The sequence below is a fragment of the Apiospora marii genome (assembly GCF_038362585.1).
Source record: "Apiospora marii strain CBS 49790 chromosome Unknown utg000001l_segment0_segment0, whole genome shotgun sequence".
Taxonomy (NCBI): domain Eukaryota; kingdom Fungi; phylum Ascomycota; class Sordariomycetes; order Amphisphaeriales; family Apiosporaceae; genus Apiospora; species Apiospora marii.
In genome coordinates, this window is record NW_027117372.1 from 1426179 (window position 1) to 1447105 (window position 20927).

Here is a 20927-nt window from a genome sequence, read left to right on the forward strand (position 1 = left end):
TATACAAGCAATGTACTTTATCGTACACTTTCGGCCCTCTCACAGGGTATCTGATTTCAGCGCATACTGTGTTCACATTTTTCAGAAACTGTACTAATCATTAATAGGCAATCTGCTATTGAGAGACATCAAAGACGTCAGGAAGTGAGATTTGCCATATCAGCTTTTGTGAGCCGGGTTGCCAAAGAAAACAAGATACTCTACTAGTGTCTTGTTGCTGCCCCAAAACGAAAACATGGTGAATGAAGGTCTACCGTGCCTTCTCATCAAAGGGCCCGTCGTCAAGCCCATCCATCCTGTGTGTGTGTGTGTTATATACCGACAAAATCACTCCTAATCAAACAATACAGGGAACGATCCGCCCCTTTCCCTGCCCAAATCAACCCCTTCTCTCAGGGCCATCGCCGATCAAGCCTGCATCTCATAGATCGGTTCCATCCCTCCACCTCGCTGACCGTGTTGCTGCGTTCCATGGGCCGAAACGGGTTCTCCTCCCGTACTCTGCGGACTGACAAGTGAGGCCGGCGAGTGCAGCATCATTGTCTCGTTCGATCGCTCAGAGATGGCGGACAGCGGCGGGACCGACCGATCCCGATCCGGGTCGTAGGCTTGATACTGCAGCGGCTGCGGACGATGCTGTTCCTGGTGGGTGTGTGGAGGAGACGGCGTGGTCTCGATCGACGGGATGGCGACATTGGGGTTGTCGGCTGGGAGCTCGGCCTTGTAGAACCCGTGGGCGTGTCCGTCGTTGTTGCTGCCATCGCCGATTTGGCGCTGCTGTGAGGGGAGATCTGGACTGTTGATGGTGTTGGGGCTGGTTTTGTCGTCGTAGTTGTTGCTGCCGCTGGTGTTACCAGCACTGGCACCGCTGGCACCGGTAGGCGAGGGGCGCAGGCCTTGGTACCCGGTTTCCTTCTTGTTCTTGAGGCGGCGGTAGCGGAGTGCGAGGAAGACGAATGCGATGAGAATAATCACACCGACGCCGGCACCAGCACCGATGCCGGCCAGGGCGGACGTCGAAAGGCCAGATTCCCCGGAGCTCGCCGCGGCGGCGGCGGCAGGGGAACTCGAGGCAGCTGCCGCGGTGCTGGTCGCGCCACCGTCACCTGCCTTTGTCGGCTGCTGCTCCGACGTAGGGCTGGGCGCAGTAACCGCGGTGGGCGTATAGCCGGGCAAGTAGTTGATGGAGCCGCCCGAGGTTCTGGGCAGATCGGCAAACTTGGTGAGAAGCTGGCCGTCTGTGAAGAGTGGCTTGAATTCCGTGAGATCGTCGCAGCGGCAGCTCTGGTTACCATCGTTCACAGAAGGTACGTCGAGGTCCTCTGCACAGCCGAGCCACTCTACGTCCTGGCCTCTCTTGCGGCGCTTTCCGGCACAGTGAATGACGCCCACCCACTCTTGATCGTCGTAGTCGCCCTTGAATGGACACACACCTGCCTTGTAGTCCTTATCGGTGCAGCCTGCTATGTAGGTGTTGCGGGAATCACCTTTTGCGTCGACGCGGAGTCCATGGTCAGTCACTCGGCCAAATTTGTTTCGAATCGAAAGGGAGTAGGTGAAGTGCAAGTGCAGTGCGGATAAGGAAGTTCTGCGTGCGGCTAATCATGGGCATTTTGTCTTCTACACTCACCATTGAAGCATGCGTTACTGAGATAACAGGAGTCACCCTTGCTGCAGCATTGATAATGCGTTCCAGTGGCGGCATTGCCGCAAGGAATGTAGTCTTCGTACGATTCCTTGTTGGCAGACATGTAGCAGGTGCCATTGGAAATTAGGACGTCGATGTTGGCCATGATTTCTAATGCACTGATCGAAACTGCTCACAGGTCACTGCTGTCCGCCGTGTGCAATAGTACTGCAGCCCGAGATTGGAAGTGTTACAGACTTGGGTAACGAAATGTGAGCAGTAACCACCATGAAGGTAGAATAAATAGGCAGCTGGTCTGCGTGCTGTGACGTGAGGTCTGGACCAGGCGTTGTAGCAAGGTCTCAGTCACAATGTGCACTGCTTGACAGATGGGGGAGGAGTAGACAAGAGCAGTGTAGGTGTAGGAAGGGGAGAAAACACCTGCAGACACTGGCAATTCTAGGCATCAATTGGCCTCAACAGCTGGACCTTGGACCACAGGCAGAGCATTGAATATAGATATGTACCTATACATCGTCTGTTCTTCAACTGAACCTTTCTTTGTCACCCACCCCGAACCACTGCGGCGTCACTTCCAGATCACCTCTCTTACCGAGATGTGATCGATCATATTGGCAAAAATCGATCTTGATGCTCTATTTACATATCTACCGTGGCTGAGCGATCATTATAAGAGAACCCCCCGTAGGAGCAATAAATGGAAAGCTAGCAGGGCAACTTGTTTGTCTTACCCATTAGAGATGTTGGGCTTCGCCGTAGTAGCAATTAACTTGGTAGTATGGTGTACCTCTACCTTCAGTCATTCAATGTCCATGTAGAAGACTCAAGAAGAACCGCACTATCTATTACCAAATGTGGCAACTCGCACTTTGCCTAGACACTCGAAAATCCTCCGGTTGCATAGTAGGGCGAACATTTCATGGGTATCGATGGTGGCTCAATGCGCGTACTCCCCCTTCCAATCGAGACCAAATCTCTGTCTGTCGTCATTCATAGCCCACTCAGGCAGGCATCGACTGGGCGGCATCACATTACGACGTATAACCAAGACCTGTCCCTCGGCAAGAGACCCAAAATTCCTTGACGACTTGGTTTGTAGCTCTGGACCCGCGCAAGCTAAGGGTTCCTGGTGTTAGCTACCGTAGCGAAGGAAGAACGGGTTGATACAAAGTTGCTCGACTGCCATGAGAATCACTTACCTGGTAATCTTTTTTAGGAACATCGACCTATCAGCAAGGGTGACCTTATCACTCGGGAACGAGTCATCGTTCAACGCTGCCTCGAGCCATTGGCGAGCATGGACATTCTGGAAAACAAGCTTCTTCAACGGGTCACTGAGCTTATCCAGTTCGCTTCGAGCGGCGTTGCCGCCGATATTCTGAATAAGAGACTGGGCGAGTGTGGGACCAAATTGGTTCATGGCCCCTTCGATCGTTCTTTGTGTGCCCTCATCGTCAGACTTCAGCGTAATAAACGAGGTCTAGAAAAGTCAGCTTTTCCATGACGCCTAGATAGCAACACTACACTTATCGTGTCCACTGTGTCGTCAATGCCCAACATATTGTAGCGACAGAGTACGATGATGTTCGCGACACGATAGACACGGTAGGTGTAGAGTAACACTTTTGTGGAATAACGGGGATACGTACCCAGAAATCAGCCGCAGCTGCTTTTGGCAAAGGCTCCTTCCCATTGAGCATCTCAATGGCAAATGTGAAGATATACTCGGCATTGCTGTGAGGCTGCACCCGTGACAGAACGTCGGGGCACCTTTGGATGGCCTTCTGGATAAATTCAAGGCTGAATTGGGCCAACTCCGGATCGTTTGATGGGTGACCAAGCATCCCAATATAACTGATAACCCAGGGTAGGAGCTGATCAATGACTTGGCGCATCTGACCCCTATAGTTCCCGTTTTGCACGTAGCTCAGAAAGACCTGGGCAGTATTCACCGCTGTGGGCGCCGCTACTTGCCAAGGGCTAGTGAGAAGGTCGACCACCATCTGCGGAGGGAACACAAATGGTCCAGGCTCAGTCTCGGAGAAACCAGCCCGAACAACGTGATTGATATCAGACATCACTTGGAGGCTGTCATGGAATGTAGCCTTCGTTTGGGCAAGCACGCTCATAATGTTGGTCTGTATCTGCTCAAGTTCCGGACTGATCTTGACTGTAATCGAAGTTTCGTCCGCATCGAGGTTGATGGGGGTATCTGAAGGTGACTGGAGACCTTTCGCTGCCCCAAGGAGACACCTTAAGGCTCTTACAGCTACCTGTAGGGCCACTTCGTGTCCGGGTACCGGGTGGGTCGGTAGCTGATTCAGATCGAATGCCCGCATCACTGTAGGGTCGCTTGGTTCTAACATGAACGTGATTGACTTAAGCTGAATAGCCTTCTCTATATCAGAGGCAATCAACATGAGCAGCTGGTGGAAAGCGCTAAGGCGCGGCTGCTCCTCGGGAACGGCTTGAATGATAGAGGCAATAGCGCCAACTACCCGCTCTTCTGTGAGAGAGTCCATAGGCACACTGTTTCTGATCATGCCATACTGTTCAAGAAATGCGCCAACTTCGGGCGTCAAGATGGACCTACATGAAGAGCATAGCCTGTAAATGGATTTAGCAGAAGGGCCAGCCAAGTGAGACTCATTTAGAGCGCCAAATAATAGGTTCAATGCCGCTGGCAGGAATTCGGCGCGGCGTACGAAGTACTCCGAGTACCTCTCGATGAGCGAAAGACACGTCTGTCTTGTCCGGACGGGTACGACCGAGTGTCCTTGTCGCAGCAGATCGAAGAGTTGAGAGCCGAATACTTTGGACAGAGCAGCATCGCAAGAGTCGTTGTCAGGTAGGCAATCAGATAGAGAACCTAAACAGAAAGCAGCGGCTTCTAGCTCTGCCCAGGCAGTATTGGAAAGGCTTTGGGTCGTTAGATCGACAAAGACTGTGATCAGCGAGTCGCCGGCCAGAGTGTACATGGTCTGGAGCAAATCGCACACATCCTTACGCGCGTCGCTGAACCCAACTCGCTCAGTAGAATCCCAAGCATTGTACACACTGATGTGAGGATACTGAATTTTGCGCCAGCAATGAGAGACGACCTGCATGAGAAAGGATAGCGGGGGTATGTTCCAGTTGATAGGCTGCTCCGGGTCCGAGAACAAGTCATCCGTCATTGACTCAATGAGGGTGGCCCAGAAATCAAGGGCGGGCACGAAAATCTTGTCTTCGGCGACCAGATGACCCTGGGCAGCCAGTAGTCCCAGTAACCCAGCCAAGAAGCGTTGCGCTCTTTCGTTCTTTGGGTTGAGTAGCTCGGTAATCTGGGCGTCGCCGAATGCTATCATGAGAAGGCCAAACTTCACCGCAGCAAAATCAAAGTCGCCCTGGACCAGCTCTTGATAACGTTTCTGTGACCAGTCAGAGTCGAAGAGGGAATAGAGCAAGTCGTAGTCATCCTTCGAGAAGAAGCTTTGCCAATTGTTCAGAGCGTCAGTCAGAATCTCTATCGCTGCCTCATAAATGTCATCGACAAGAAGACATTCTATGGTCGGGCGAAGCAGAGGCCTCAGGTTGGAAGTCAGGTGGTCGTTTGGGATGCGCTCGCCGTAGGTCATCCACTCATGCAGAGCGTCGATGGCATCCCTTTGAACTCTCGGTCCTGCTGAACCAGACAAGGAAATAGCCACAATAGTTGCTACATCCTGGGAGTTTCTGACAAGACGTTCATGAAGAGCAATGTATTTGCTAGATCTCGAGTCTATCTTCTCTCCTTCTTCAGCCAGCGCCGCAGCAAACCATGCCACGCTGATGGCTTTCTGTGGAGTCAAAGAGGGAAATATATCACCGATGGGTGCTGAATCCTTGGCATCGTCTAGGACATCCCCCTTATTCAGATCGAGGCAGTAAACGAGATCTCGGACGCAGAGAGGCCATAGATGAGAGAAATGGATGTAGTGGGTGACCAAGGCGGAGCAAAGTTTCCTGATGACTATCGAGCCAGCACCGTTTTCAAGTGAAGCAGCAAGCCAGCTGATGAGCTTTTGCACAAGAAGTCTGGCCGCATCATCATCGATGGTATCGGTGTTAAGCTTGACGACAAACGTGAGAGCCCCAAAGAACTTGACATTGTCAGAGGACCGTGACAATAGGGCGTCTGCAATTTGCCATCCGTCTGACGACTTCTGCAGTCTCTGAAGAGACTCCTGTATCCGCGAAACAACAGCAGGCGAGTTTGGCTGATATAGACTTTCGACTAGCTATTGCGAATGTTAGTATGGTTCCGAGATGACTGCATAAAGGTGGATTTGGGGCGGCAGTGGGATCACTGAAGACGGAGATGACACCAATACTCACATTTTCGATCTCATCAATGCTGGCTGGCTGGGGAATTCCGTCCATGACGCTGACCCATAACCATGTGCGACTGGAGTCGCGAGATTTTAAAAAGTGTTTGGTAGGTAGGTATCTGATTGATGTTTGGGACAGCCTGGTGCTTATATAAAGTATTTGGAACCCAAGTCATTGATCGATGAAATTCGTTGATGGCGGGGCAGATCCAACTCCCCACAGGTCGGTAAGGTAACACTCACTCTAGCAACTCAAGATCAATCAATGCACACACATCAAATACCACGTACAAAGCCCGTTTACCGACGTCAAAATTGCTATTGAAAAGCCATTCTATTTCTTGGGACCAGACACAAGTCAGCCATCTAAAATAGGATATACCCTTTGATATCCCAAGAGGTGCATCTAGAATGTAGGCACACAGGCCTTTTAAGGTACCTGTCCCTTGAGCTCCAATAAGGAGCGTAAGCTGGGTCCCTACACTAAAGTGCCCCTCTGAAAAGCTAAAGGAACAATGATCTGTTACCTTCTGTAGGGCATAGCATCCACGCATGCATGTCTCATTACCTAATCCATGTAGGTACGTCCCGATTAAAGGTGAGCATTCCTCCAGCCAGCGCTTATTACTGCAAACTGATGTGAACCTTGATTATGCGATATACATTCGATACATTGGCACAATTGAGAGTGAGTGCCAGAACGGAGGCGCTGACGGCTTGGGATCAGGTTTATATCGACGGGATGTAAATCAAGGGGTGGTGGGGTGCGACATTGGAAGGTGGCATGTTACTCCGTCCTAGGCATGTGCTATACGCAGCTTGGCGTTGCCCCTCCGTTACGTTCGCTCCTTCCTTGCCTGGCTAGGATTGCGCATCGGTATTGACTGTACTGCATCAATACTTAGAGAAGAACCAAGAATATCTCTACTACCACAACTTGGGGCTGGAATCAACTTCGCTGTGGCTTTTTCTTGCATTGATATCATATTCCCACATTCACCACACACCCTTTGGCTCATTTTGGCAGACACGTTGGCAAGCGACCGTTGACTAGAGCCGCGAGCGAGGATAGCCGATACCTAAGAGTCTCTATCTCTAGGTAGTAGCTAAGTGCCGAACCTACTCGCTCATGCGACTTCTTCGACCTCTGACCGTTCTATCGAGGAGCCTACGCGGATTTGCTGCACCTCCACTATCGAGAACCTATTGCCTGAACCATCGATCCCCGCGCCGATATCCCTTGACACCCGCAAACCCCTCGAATAGCCGATACCGAGCAGCATTTACTACAGCAGCTGATATGGAGAAGGTCGACACTACAAGCCGGCTAGCCGCCTTGCGGAGGTTTATGAAGGAGCATAGTGTCGATGTCTATGTTGTGCCGTCCGAAGACAGTCACTCTTCCGAATACATTGCCGCTTGCGATGCCCGCCGGGCTTTTATCTCGGGCTTTACCGGCTCCGCTGGGTGCGCTGTCATCTCACACGATAAGGCTGCTTTGGCTACCGACGGCCGCTACTTCAACCAGGCCTCTAAGCAACTGGATGACAACTGGACCCTGCTGAAGCAGGGAATCGAAAATGTCCCGACCTGGCAGGAATGGTGCGCCCAACAGGCAGCTGGAGGCAAGAGTGTTGCGGTTGACCCAACCCTTCTGACTGCGGGGATAGCTAAGAAGCTGTCCGAGAAGATCAAGAAGGAAGGTGGAAAGGAACTGGTGCCCATCCAGGGAAACTTGGTCGATCAGGTTTGGGCCAGCGAGCGGCCCTCGCGACCCAGTGAGCCAGTCTTCGTGCTTGAAGACAAGTACGTTGGCAGGGATGTTAAGGCTAAGCTCGGGGAACTGCGCAAGGAGCTCGAGAAGAAGAAGGCCTTGGGGTTTGTCGTTTCCATGTTGGATGAGGTCGCCTGGCTCTTCAATCTCCGAGGCAGCGACATCCCCTACAACCCTGTCTTCTTCTCGTATGCCGTCGTGACGCCCGAGGACACCACGCTCTATATCGACTCATCCCAATTGGACCAGAAGTACCAGGCTGCTTTGGCTGAGGTTGGAGTGGCTATCAAGCCATATGATGCGGTGTTCGAGGATGTTACTGCTTTGGGCCAGAAAGGCCAACAAACCAACAGCGCGAAAACTGGCGAATCGCAGAAGTTCCTCATCTCTAATAGAGCATCGTGGGCTTTGAAGCGTGCCCTTGGAGGTGACGAGATGGTGGAGGAAATAAGAAGCCCTATTGGCGACTCCAAGGCGGTCAAGAATGAGACCGAGTTGGAAGGAATGAGGGCTTGCCATGTCCGAGACGGTGCTGCGCTGATCGAGTACTTTGCATGGCTCGAGCAAGAGCTTATCGTGAAGAAGTCCACCCTCGATGAAGTGGATGCTGCCGACAAGCTCGAGGCCCTTCGCAAGAAGCAGGAGCACTATGTCGGCTTGTCGTTCGACACTATTTCCTCCACCGGCGCCAAGTAAGTCTACCGTTTGCCACATTCCCAATTAACGACTGGTATCTAATAAATCCCAGTGCCGCTGTGATCCATTACAAGCCAGAGAAAGGAGCATGCGCCACTATCGACCCGAACGCCATCTACCTCTGCGATTCAGGAGCTCAATACATGGATGGCACGACTGACACAACGCGAACCCTGCACTTTGGGACTCCCACGGCAGAAGAGATTGAAGCTTACACACTGGTTCTGAAGGGAAACATTGCTTTGGACAAGGCAGTGTTCCCTAAAGGCACTACGGGATTTGCTTTGGATTGTCTAGCACGACAGCACCTATGGAACCTTGGCTTGGACTACCGACATGGGACTGGACACGGTGTAGGCTCCTTCCTGAACGTTCACGAGGGTCCCATCGGAATTGGCACCAGGGTGCAGTATGCTGAAGTGGCATTGGCTCCTGGGAATGTCATCTCCAACGAGCCTGGCTTCTATAAGGACGAGTCATTTGGTATTCGTATCGAAAACATCATCATGGTCAAAGAGGTGAAGACAAAACACTCGTTTGGTGACAAGCCCTGGTTGGGCTTCGAACACGTCACGATGGTGCCATATTGCCGCAAGCTTATCGATACGAACCTGCTGACAGAGGGAGAGATTGCTTGGTTGAATGCGTACAACGCCGAAATCTGGGACAAGACACAAGGATACTTCAAAGACGAGGTCGTATTGAACTGGCTGAAGAGCGAAACTGGACCCTACTAACTTGCTGAGGACATTACGACTGGCCCATTTCCTCTGTCAACCAACTGCATTTATGGAGCTACAAGACACACATTCCTAGGCGTTTCCAAATCGAAGGAAGGCAGAAGCGGCGAAGAAGAAGCCAAAGCTTAGCTTGAAAGCCGGGTCTTTGCGCAATGCCTCTAGGACACGCGAGTTCTTGACTCGCTGTTTCACCCGCAGTTGGTCGACAAGATCAACTCCGTACCGGGCGGCAACCTAGGCGAGGGGCACAGTAGACGTTAGCTAAAGATACCTAGAAAGCCTGAAGACAAACTTTCAGGCTGTGATGGCTTCTGCCGAGCGTCTTACCTGAACGATGACCACGGAAATACCCAGTAGCAGCACTAACGTTTTGGAGAAGACGCTGACCAGTAGACCAGCCAGGAAACCTTGATGGGGGTTTTTATGATTAGCTTCATGTAACCGAATCAAGTGGGAAAAGGTTGGTCAGTTATGTGCTTAGCCCGTGACCCAATTCATGAGATGTGAGAAAAGCACCGAGGCGAACAAGTGTCTATCAGATGATAGGCGTGTGTCATACACACAAATATGAACAACACGCGGGGGGCCGCTTACCGCTGACACTTCCACCGGACAGCTGTCTGAGCATGTCGGGGTCCAGACCTCCTTGGCTCTTGGTCGCTGCCACAGGATTCGTCTCTGCTGGTTTTTGAGACGTGAAGGGCCGCGGTGTAGATAACGCATCCATCCGCAGCGGGCGGCGGCGCTCTTGCAGTGCGACGGCGGTGCCTAGGGAGAAGCTGAGCCCCGTGCCCAGCAGCGCGGTGCGGCGGAGCGCGGTGCGGCTCATGAGGAGTGCTGACATCTTTCCTGTTGCTGGGGTTTGTTGTGACTTAGGGTTCGTGAGAATTGGGTTGCTTCCACAGGTAGGCAGGGAGTCGTTTTCTTAGTCCTGAGCGAGGTTGTACCTAGTAATGAGTCTGGTGGTGATGTTTGTGATGGGTTCGGGTCCCTTTTTTTCTTGACGTCACTGGGCCGTAGGCCGTAGGAGGTAAGTACCGAGGCTCGGCCGCTAATTGCGATTGACGGGGGCTAGGCTAGGTGGGCCGCGCTTTGGTCGCAGTACACTCCGGACCAGAGACAACCAGGTAGGAATCGAATAGGAGCTGCCAGTAATCCATATTCACCTGCACGATGATTGGATGTTATACTCAACTATTTGTTATTTAAGTGCTAAGGGGATGACTGCTCTCCTTTAGAAAAGACTACAAGTAAGGGGCGTAATCGTATGTTGAGACGTCCAAACCAATCAACTTGATCTTATACGAAGCGTTTGAGTCATGCCGCTCTCGAGTATTGTCCAAACTTAGCCCTGGTGTCAAATTAATAAACATGATTGTCGTGAAGTTCGTAACCCGTCATAATACATCTTCCAATATATAGCCCAGCTCCTTTTCCAATTTTGGCTGTCTATAGCAGCATACCCAATCATGCACTCCCGACTCCCTGCTTGGTATCTCATGAGGAAAACAAAAACAAAGGAAACATACGCAAAGGGGGAAAGGGGGGCTATCTAAGCGCACAATACCCATCGGCAGAGAGCAAGTCTAATCCGGGAAGTAAAGTTCGAAGTCCAGCACGCTCTCAGAACTGGCGTTGGGAGAAGACTCGGCGCTTCCCTTCTTGTGGCTCATGAACTGGGCATAATCCTTAGGTTCGGCCATGGAGTTGCCCATCTTGATTTCGTGGAGGGTCCTCTCGGCGATGGGCTGGCCCGCATAAAGGTCCCCTGCCGCCGCCTTGTCGCCATCACCCTCGTCCCCCCTCCTTCGGCCTCTGAACAGGCTCCGAAGACCAGCGCCGCGGCCCTTCTTCTTCCCCGCCTGTCGCCGGATGGGGTATAGGCCCAGGCCCACGATCATCTCGTGACGAAACTCGGCGCTGACGCTGCGCTCGTTCGAGGTGCCGTGCTCGGCGCCGAGCTGGGCGACCGCGGTGCCCGTGTGGGGGTCGGGAACGCCCACGTCGACGCCGGCGTTGGTAAAGCGCCCGGTACCCCGCTCGACCTTGAGGGTGGAGAGCACGAGGATGTTTGTGACGAAGTAGACGTACTTCTCTTTCGGGTTGCGGTCGAAGAGGCGCATGACCGCGTCCTCGTAGGCCGGGTGCTTTATGAGGGATTCCATCTGCTCGTGGGGGCTGACCATCTTCCACCACTTGGCCTTGGCGGCGTGGCGCGCCTCGGTGGAGTCGCCGCTCTTCTCGAAGAAGGTGTTGATGATGCGCTCGAAGGTCGCCTTGACCTTGGTGCTCGAGCTTCGGTTCAGCACGCTGCTGTAGTTCTCGATGTCCACCGGGTTCGGGTCGATTTCCGGCTGCAGCTCGATGGGCACGGGGCCCTTGAAGGAGGAGAAGGCGTAGAGAGGGTCGTAGGGCTTCACGATGCACGCGCCCATCAGTTTGTCGCGGAAATCGCTGGCGAGGATGGGCTCGCTGAGGAGGAAGATGGGCGTCTTGGTTCGGGACTTGAGGTTGTCCATGGTGCCCATGGTTCTGCTCAATAGTGAGGCTGGCCAGAAAATGGAACACTTGGCTTGGTGCCTGATAGGATGAGTGTCGGAGAGTGAACTATAGCCTTCTTCGAATTCTCTTGTAATAGTGGCTGTCGCTCTGGAAAGGCTTCATTTGAAGACCTGCCCCTTGTTACCTATTTGGAGGCCTGTTGTGTGAAACTTGCAAAAGTTCCGGTATGACTTCACACGAAGCGCCAGGGCTTACAGTCCCACGAATGAGAGGGCTGGGTTTCTACAGCCTGGGTGGCGGTACGGCGAACGAGGAGTCACGCACCTCAATAGCTGCGCCCCGATTCTTGCGAAGGCTCTCCTCGGGTAACCTGATGGACGTTTGCATTGAGAAAATCTAGGGCCTTTTCAGCTGCGCTTCTATGGGCGTCAATCCGCCTCGAAATATGAGCTTCAAGTCATATTCGAAACGCCATGGCTTGAACAACATTAAGGGTCCATGCCAATGAGCTCAGCTGTATTGCGAAGTAGGGATGTACTTTCAGTAGGTAGGATGTACCTAAAGTACGAAAGCAAACACTCGCCAAGTCGAGATGGGGAAAATTGAACGCCCCGGGGGAGGCAAACGCGGCTCATTGAGGTTGGGGTAGACTGCATGGGTTCGGTCGAGATGCAGTAGCCTGGAACTTCTGTCTGGGGAAACCGCGACTGGCATACATCGCATCTGCGAGCCCCTTGCCAGCTAGAGTCCCAGTCCCCAGGTGCCCAGGCGCGTACCTTCTTGATGTCCCCTTATTTCCCTTCATCGTGCGGCTGGCTTTCCCTCGTACAACCCCAGAGACCGTAAAGAATCTGGTCTTTCGCAACTTCGAGCCGCTTTTCCTCTCGATGCAGAGTCGAAAGGAAGCGCGCGAGATGTGGCAAGCTATTGAAGGTCCAGATACACACACCCTAAATTGCTTGCAATGAGCTTGGATCGGATTTACGTGACAGACGTTTCGACGGAACGGCCCGACCCCACCACCGGCCCTCGACGATGGAGAATTAGACTCGAGATCAACGGAGTCTATATCGACGAATTTATGATCCACGATCCCCGTTCTCCCGATTTCTACAAGCTGCAACTCAACGACTATGTCCGCGAATCCGCACACGTGCTCGCGCGGAAGTTTGCTCGTCTGGGCAAGGCCGCGACCAAAGAGCACGACAAACTTGGCGAATGGCACGACGACCTGATCACCTACACGCAAGATCTCTTGGAGGTCCTGAAGCTCGATTCTTATAGACAGACTCAGCGACATGCTTTCCACCGAGGATCTACTGGATGCATCATATACATAATTGACCAAGACCCTAAGAACGATTACCACTTCCATCACTCCAAGCTGAGTTTACAATGCCTCAAAGTGGGAACTCTTGGAGACGGCCTCTCTGGGCAAAGGCTGGCCGTCCAACTACACTCTGGCCGTCTCGCGTGTAATCGATGTGAAGAATGGCGTACGGCAGAACTACCATGAAGAGTTGGGGGATGTGCAGAAGCATGGTGTCAGCACTATAAAGATCTTGCTAGTGGTAGCTCGGGATCTGACAAAGACGGGGGGCAAACGCGATGTCGGACCTGAGCTGACCCAGGAGCCCTTGATGAGATTGCAATGGAAGCTCAATCGCGCCAAGACACGCGTGCTGCTTGAGATCGTGCGACCTGGATCTTTGCAGAGATTGAGGCAGCATCTAGGCTCGAGAAGCAGGCAAGGAGTGCATTTCAATATCGTGCACTTCGATTTGCACGGAGATGAGTATGCATCCTATTCTTCTAGGCCCGAATATACAGTATAACATCACATTCTAATCTCCATGGCCTTGTAGGGACATTAAGAAAGGATCGGTCCCTAAACTTATATTTGCTAATCGGCCCGGAGGAAGCCCCAAAGACGTCGCCAGCGAAGAGGTCAGAGACGTTGCGAGGCTGCTTGATAGAGAGCGCATCGAGCATGTCGTCATGACAACTTGTTGGTCAGCATATGAAGAAGCCGGTACTGTCTATAGCATGGCTCGACAACTCGTGCACTCTAACGTCCGTGGGGTGTGCGCAGTTTGGGGCCCTACAGGGACCGACTGCGTATCGGCTTTCAACCACACATTCTACGCCCAACTTCTCCAGAAGGATGAGTCCTTCGAAGCTGCCATACATAACGCACGTCGAGTTATTCGTTCAGTGCCTGAAAGATGGCCTGGTGCGAGAGAATACCGCGACGACTTTCTCTTTGTGTACTATTCGCGCGACAATCCCATCAAGCCTATGGAGCACCTCTATTCTCTTTCCGAGACGTTGGAGTCATGCAAAAGATACATCTCACCCTGGTTCAATACCCGATTCTTTCGTCGTGCCAGGCCAGGGCAACAGAGGCCATCACCGGATAATGGTGGCGGCATCATCCCGCTAAGATTACTCCTTTTTGAACTAGAAGTCTACCTCCAGACGCACCGCATCGTCTACGCAAGTGATTCCGAAGAGCACCAAGAACAGATGAAAGACACTATACAGAGCCTCTCTAAGATGTGGCTGCGTACAAATTTCATCGACGAGGTCCATTACCGAGATATCCTACAAGACGACTCACGTAACATTACAACACTTCCGAAACCACAACATAAAGAGTTCAGACATACTCATGGGTACTTCCTAGGCCATCGTCTTCCACGTGCGTTGGGCGGGACGCTTCATATAATCAGCGGTCTCGATGACGTGTTCAGGCCGCCGTTCGGCAGCAGTTCTGAGCAAAGGACCAAGAACAGAAAGAGCACGATCAAGCTGCTGCGAAAGTTCCTCATCGAACTCAGCCCTATTGATTACGTGATTTTCCTAGGCCTTAGGGTTGAGAATAACTGGATGCCACGGGAATGGGAAAAGAGCCGTCCGAGGGATATGGGATATTGGTCGCACGGGAGCTCCGTGTACGAAGACGCGCTGGAAAAGCCCAACGCACTGGATTTGGTACCTAATCTTGCACATGGTAATTTTGGATTTTTCTAGATCCATACTATACAATTTTCTAGAACATGGGCACCAGGAAATCAGACTGTAGCTTACTATATTTGATAATTCTTACAATGATCACGTTATAATTCTTGCTGTGGCAGATAGCTGCATGTGGACAGTTTTGCTTACCGCTGGCCTTGGACTTACGGCTAGTATCAAGAACCTGTCACGATTGGGATCATATGTCCAGTAGATGTAAGGTTCCCTGGTGGCGCAGTTTGCTCATTTTTGATGGCGAATCGCCTTGTCATGGGATTATGTAATTCTGGCGTTGTGGTTGGGAGAAAGGGAGAGGGGGTCGCTTTGGGAGGTCGCCCACTGGATCCGAATTATTGGCCGCCTGGCTTCCACGGGTACTTGCTTCTAAGCAAGCTTGAGGTGTTTGGCAGTGCAACTTCCTCTGACTAAAGTACGTGCCAGGTAGCACAAAGTATGATCTGGCGTTTTAGTTTTCCTACCACAAAACACAATTGATGAGTTTTCGCCTTGGTGCACCATACAATATGCATTCGGCATTTGAGTCCATTTCCGGTTTGCACATCAATTTGCCCCGAGTTGCAAGTCTGGTCACCTGAGGCCAGCATAGCCTGGAAATCTTGAAGTTGGGCATCTGCTCTTCTTCTGTGCTTGGCGAATGGCGGGTGGCCCGGCTAGCTATGGCATGCTGGGTTGCCCCCTTGATTGGGCGAAGCAAACGTGCAGACACACCAACTGCAACAAGTCCCGGGAATCCCATGGCTTCGTTGCCGTGAATGACAACGCCACCTCGCTCAGCTGAAAGCGCTTGTCTCACCCGCCGGGCGGCTTTTTCCACTTCCCAGTTATGCAACTTTCAACATATTCCCGCGTGCTATTCCACAACGACATTCGATTGTGGTGCTACGGCAAAACGCATCACGGGATAATCAATTGAATAATGATATAGCAAGCGAGTTCTTGCTTTCTCGCTTCGTGGTCTTCAATCAACTTGTCAACAGCGCCTCCGCGGTCATGCCATGCTCATGGCACCTGAGCCACGACCCAACTCGGTTGGATTCTTGCAACGAGCCAGATCCATCTTGAAAAATGATTCGGCGAACTCAGGGGGACTCGACGGCGAGCTGAAAGTAGTCCATGACCCCTCGAAAACAGAGGGGCCATTAGTTGAGTAAGATCATATCAGAGACTAAACTTTTAATGCCCCTATGTGATCACTGACATGCGCTACAGTGTCGTCGCAGTCCATGGATTAGCCCGGGGGTTCAAATCTTGGACATGGGGCACCGGAACGTTACGGCGGCAGAACTGGCTCGAAGCTGGGCTAGCACAAGATGAATGCGGGAAAAGAATACGCATTCTCACGTATTCTTATGATCCGGATATCTTCGAATCACATTCGCATATTCGTCAGGTCCTTTACAGCAGAGCGCATAGTTTGGTTCAAGCCATCGCCGAGCATCGCCGCCAATCAAAAACGCCTACTGATAGACCTATCGTCTTCATCACCCACAGCTTAGGGGGACTTATCGTGAAGAGGGCACTCATATTCTCCAGCGAGTCGCATGACAAAGACCTGCGGTCCATCGAGTCATTGACAGGAGGAGTCGTCTTCTTCGGCACGCCCAATGATGATACGGAGCCTAAGTCCCTGGCGGAAATTATCCAAAAGGTTTCTTGGCTTGGTGCTGGCCATGACCCATGGATGGTTCGCTCGGACTCCGTGCTGGCGAACGATGCACAATGGCTCGATAATGAGCTGGAAGCCTATAAACCTATCCGGTCGGAGATTCGAGTTCTTGAAGTATATGAAGAGAAGAAGACTTCTTTCAGAGGGGTTAAAGATATAGTAGGTCTTTCCACCGTGGTGATGCATGTGTTTAAGCTGAATGGAGGCAGATCGTTGGCGAGCCGCAAACCATCTACGCAGGGAGCGATGTGAGCAGGCTTACACTACAGAGAAAACACACCGGTTTGGTGAAGTTTGATGGTGAAAACGACCCGTGTTATAGAAAATTCCTGGATAGGCTCAAAACTGTATTGGACGATGCAAGGGGCAAAACGGCCAAGAAGCTTAGGAGACAGCAATCTTTAACGCTGATGCTTGGTGGGCACACCCGAATTCACTCTACTTGGGTTACTTCTAACTTCATATAGGGGGTGATAAGATAGCTTACCTGCAGACGGATTTCAGGATCCCCTCGAGCATTCCTGAAAGCACTGCCCAGGTTGACATTCGTTCGGGGCTCACCAGCAACCTCAGGGGGTTATTGCAGGAACAACACAAGGACATCGACTTCAACATCGTCACCCTTTTCGGTCCTGAGGGCGTGGGAAAGACCACACTTGCCCGCAACTACTGCGCAAGTGTCGAAGACACGGTTTGTTTCAGCTTCTGGATTGATGCGGAGAGCCGTGAGACTGTCATCGCTGGCTACTTGCAACTGCTGAAGACCATTGTCAACTACTACGCCGAGAAATACTTCGCCAAGAAGCTGCCTAACCCGCGCGAGGCTCGAGCCCAAGTTGAAAAAGACTTGGGCATTCGCAATATCGAAGAAATGCTCGAGGTGGAGAGCATGAAACGCCTCGAGCCTGTTGACGTGCAATCCGCTATTAAAGGCGCCAAAGACTGGTTATTGAGAGAAGGCAACAACTGGCTCCTAGTGTTTGATAACGTCCACCCAGAATACAACTTCCTGGAATTCCTCCCCCTTTCACGCCACGGTCAGATGATCCTAATAACAGAGGAACGAAGTTACTGTCCATGGGGGCGGACTATAGAAATACCTCAATGGGCAGAGGATGATGCCATCGAGTTATTCCAAAAAGCCAGCGGGAGCCGGCTTTCCGATGATGAGAAGACAGGTCAGTTTCCCTTCCGTTTTAGCCTGCTTGTGTCTAATTTCGACATCGCAGTGGGCCTGATCAGGGACATTGTCAAGTCACTCGGGTCCCAGCCATTGGCCATATCCTGTGCAGCCACCTACGTTAAGGACCGCGCTGAATCGCCAGAACAGTTCCTCAGCTTGTTGCAAAATCCCGACTTCTTCCTCGACGGGCTGTCACACGGATCGCCTCTTGCAGCCGGCCTACTGCAAGTTTGTTCAGTTTTATCATCACATGCACTGCCATTTGGGTTCATTGAGAAAATTACACAGGAGCTGAGCCAGCTTGATGAACGGCGAGATAGTTGGGGTAAGATCTACCTCACGTACTTTTGCACGATTTGCGTACTCATACTACAATAGCATCCATTGGAGACCACACAGAGAAGCTTGTGCCGGTCCTAAAAGACCTGGAGAACAACAACGTACTTCTTCGCGTCCCAAAGGGTAGCTCCTGGTCTGACACGTTTTCGACTGGCGAAATGACGGGCTCTGTCGATCAATTCTTGCTGCAAAAGAGTGCAAGAAAATGGATACAGAAGACCTGGATGACAAGTAAAGACCGGAAAGTCCGCAGCACCTGGATGGCCACCTTTTGTTGTGTTCGACTTATTCGTCTCCAAGGCGCCAATTCGGGTCTACAGGAGGTTCAGGCCGCTGAGCGGCAGATCATGCCACATGCCAAAGCGTGTTTCGAGCTTTCGGGTCTTCTGAAGAGCGATTCGGAGAAGTACGCCGAGATAGAGTGGCATGTGCTTGGTGGGCTTTTCATGAGGCATGGGGCCGGCGTTGAGGCGACAAAATGCTTCAGGTTGGCATTGGAGAGCCCCAGGAAAATGGCACCGTTGGAGAGAGCAGAGACCTTGATGGCGCTTTCATCATTATACCAACTGAAAGGTGATCTACCCAACTCTCGATCGATGCTTGGTCAGATCGGGATTGCCGAGGTGTCACGCGAGGACAGCCGGTTGGGGAGGACAGTCGCACTGGCCAAAGCATTAGGGGAAGCGGCTGAGGGAGACTTGGAGGCAGTCAAAACGCAATTGCGGAATCTTGACGAACACCAAGAGAAGGATCTGGGGGCTGTGGACGGAAGAACCATTTTCACTGTTCACAGATTTGCGGCCGCGATGAAGAATCTAGACCAGCTGGAAGATTCGCAGGCACTCTATAGGCGTGCCCACCTCTCGTACTCGAAGCTACTGGGAGACACCAACGCCGTGACACTCGATGCCGCGGAGGAGCTCGCCCAGATCCTACAGCTACGAGGCGCCTTTGCCCAGGCCGAAGAGCTTTTCCGGTTCACGGTGCGAGTAAAGCAGGCAATGTTGGGCTCGGCGCATCCGAGCACAGCCATCTCGCAAGCGAAGTACGCAGCACTCCTGGACGGCAAGGGCGACTTTGAGAAGTCTGAGGCCATGTACCGCGACGCGTTCACTACCATGCGCGAGGCGCTGGGCACGTCCCATCCCATCTACCTTGCGGCGCGCGAGAATCACGCGCTTAGCTACCGGCAGCGCGCTCATCAACGGCCCATCAAAGTCAAGACGATGCCAAAGGTGTTGGCGGCCGCGGCATCGTCACGGTCGGAGGAGGAGCTGCGGGAGAAGGCGCTCGAGCGCGCCGAGAAGATCTTCGACGAAGTCATCGAAGCCAAGTTGGGCAACAAGGCGCTCTACTCGGAGGAGGACGTCCAGTCTACGCGCCTGAAGCTCGCCAAGATGTACGAAAGCGAAGAGTTCTTTTGGCAGCGTACGGGACAGAAGAGGCTGCCGCTCAGGAGGGAGTCTAGTGGTTTCTGGTAGTTTGGATATGTTGACCAGAGGGTTCGTTGCGGTTGGTGGATTGGGTCAAACGGACACCTATCGCCTCGATATTCCTGATTTTCCAACATGACAGACCATCTTGTTGTACACTCACATACTAAGTTGGAAAAAATGAGAAAAGTTCAGCTTTCATAGGTGATTCGATCCGATATCGTCAACTTGGAATGTATCTTAATCATACAGCATCTGACTCCGCTTTCGCCAGCTTGACAACCCAATCAATCATCAAATCCGGGTGGCTGACAAGAGGAACATGGTCGCTATCAATTCTTGTGACATCGACCTTCTTACCTGTCTCCTCTTCGATCATGTCAATTTCTCCTTGTTGAACGAACGGCGGGATGACACGGTCTGCTTCGCAGAACAGATAGGACACGGGCACATCCTTGTAACCAGCATACGTCAAGGGGCTCATGAAGCTCGCTCCTGAATGCTTTACCAGCTTAGCAGCCCAATACTTCCCTTCCTCCGGCGGAAAGTGGTTGAACGACACCTCAGCTATCCGGTCAAGATCTTTGAAAAGGATCCAGCCGTTTTCCTGGATACGTTTTGGTCAGTTTGTGTGGTTCATCTGGAGGGAAGAGAGAACAAACATCAACTTCATTGGCGATCTGGTTCTCGGCCGGGAGAGCGGCCAACATGCTCCCCGGGGACTGGCCCAGCGCGGGAACCAGGGAGGTGATGTAGGCGATCCGCACGATCCCTCCCTCGAGCCCCCGCTCCCGGCGGCTGGCCTTGCTCAGCCCCTGGACGCTCTCGGTGCCGGCGGCGCCGCCGTACGAGTGCGTGACGAGCAGCACGTCGCGGCCGGCGTCGGCGAGGCGGGCGACGTGCTGGGCGACGTGGGCTGCGTCGTCCTGCAGGGTCGGCGGCGGGCCCGGCTTGGCCTCGCCGTTCTCCAGGCCCACGCTCGGGAGGTGCAGGGCGTGGATGTCGAAGCCGTGCTTGGTGACGGCATCGACGAAGGGCTGGTAGACGCCCGGGAGGGCGGCGGCGCCGGGGACTAGGACGATGGAGAGGGCGCCCATTTTCGCGGCGGTTTGAGGGGGTGGATGGAGGATGATATAGTGCAGGTCAATCGTGCCTCGGCTGATTGCTTCCTTCTGCGGTCTTTAAACTGCAAGTTTCGATTTTGAAATCACAGATGGAATAGAATCGGACGAGAATGGACTAGACGTCCGTCAGCTTTCGGGCTGTCTGGACATAGCAAGGCGGTCTGATTGCGACGTTACTCCTCAATTAATGCACGCCGGGTCTTTTCGTCTGGTGGATATAGTAGTAGTAGTTCGATACGATTTACCTTTGAAGATTCTCGGGGACGCTGCAGGTAAACTGGGCCGGCTAATGCGTGTGCTACCAGGATGTTCCACCCCGGCGTGATTAACGGCAACGGCAATTGGCCTGTTAGTTCCTGCCTTCTTTATCTATCTCTTGCCTTGTGAGGAGGAGAGAGAGGGGTAGACGGGATGGCTTGGTAAGCAATCGATTG

The 20927-nt window shown here is 52.5% G+C and overlaps 8 protein-coding genes across 8 annotated transcripts; 3 read left to right on the top strand and 5 right to left on the bottom strand.

Annotated features, from left to right (window-relative positions):
* Positions 1-408: 408 nt before the first annotated feature.
* On the bottom strand, positions 409-1793 carry PG985_000480 (uncharacterized protein; the record flags this gene model as incomplete). Its single annotated transcript, XM_066820249.1, has 2 exons — positions 409-1487; positions 1631-1793. 2 exons carry the CDS (start codon positions 1791-1793, stop codon positions 409-411), a joined length of 1242 nt encoding a protein of 413 aa, XP_066691128.1.
* An 886-nt stretch (positions 1794-2679) lies between these two features.
* Positions 2680-6049, bottom strand: PG985_000481 (uncharacterized protein; the record flags this gene model as incomplete). The annotated part of the gene is made up of 4 exons (XM_066820250.1): positions 2680-2764; positions 2848-3128; positions 3298-5907; positions 6005-6049. The coding sequence occupies 4 exons, from the start codon at positions 6047-6049 to the stop codon at positions 2680-2682; spliced, it is 3021 nt and encodes a 1006-aa protein (XP_066691129.1).
* Positions 6050-7126: 1077 nt separating this feature from the next.
* Positions 7127-9204, top strand: PG985_000482 (metallopeptidase family M24; the record flags this gene model as incomplete). The annotated part of the gene is made up of 2 exons (XM_066820251.1): positions 7127-8463; positions 8520-9204. The coding sequence occupies 2 exons, from the start codon at positions 7127-7129 to the stop codon at positions 9202-9204; spliced, it is 2022 nt and encodes a 673-aa protein (XP_066691130.1).
* Positions 9205-9279: 75 nt separating this feature from the next.
* On the bottom strand, positions 9280-10051 carry PG985_000483 (uncharacterized protein; the record flags this gene model as incomplete). The annotated part of the gene is made up of 3 exons (XM_066820252.1): positions 9280-9441; positions 9535-9614; positions 9802-10051. The coding sequence occupies 3 exons, from the start codon at positions 10049-10051 to the stop codon at positions 9280-9282; spliced, it is 492 nt and encodes a 163-aa protein (XP_066691131.1).
* Positions 10052-10793: 742 nt separating this feature from the next.
* Positions 10794-11735, bottom strand: PG985_000484 (uncharacterized protein; the record flags this gene model as incomplete). The annotated part of the gene is made up of 1 exon (XM_066820253.1): positions 10794-11735. One exon carries the CDS (start codon positions 11733-11735, stop codon positions 10794-10796), a length of 942 nt encoding a protein of 313 aa, XP_066691132.1.
* A 938-nt stretch (positions 11736-12673) lies between these two features.
* Positions 12674-14794, top strand: PG985_000485 (uncharacterized protein; the record flags this gene model as incomplete). The annotated part of the gene is made up of 4 exons (XM_066820254.1): positions 12674-12970; positions 13116-13504; positions 13575-14722; positions 14766-14794. The coding sequence occupies 4 exons, from the start codon at positions 12674-12676 to the stop codon at positions 14792-14794; spliced, it is 1863 nt and encodes a 620-aa protein (XP_066691133.1).
* A 1819-nt stretch (positions 14795-16613) lies between these two features.
* PG985_000486 (Ankyrin-1) lies at positions 16614-19417 on the top strand (the record flags this gene model as incomplete). The annotated part of the gene is made up of 3 exons (XM_066820255.1): positions 16614-16662; positions 16882-17592; positions 17976-19417. The coding sequence occupies 3 exons, from the start codon at positions 16614-16616 to the stop codon at positions 19415-19417; spliced, it is 2202 nt and encodes a 733-aa protein (XP_066691134.1).
* A 202-nt stretch (positions 19418-19619) lies between these two features.
* PG985_000487 (alpha/beta-hydrolase) lies at positions 19620-20466 on the bottom strand (the record flags this gene model as incomplete). Its single annotated transcript, XM_066820256.1, has 2 exons — positions 19620-19976; positions 20032-20466. Coding segments are annotated over 2 exons (792 nt in total), but the record flags the coding sequence as incomplete, so codon positions are not given.
* Between the last annotated feature and the right edge of the window lie 461 nt (positions 20467-20927).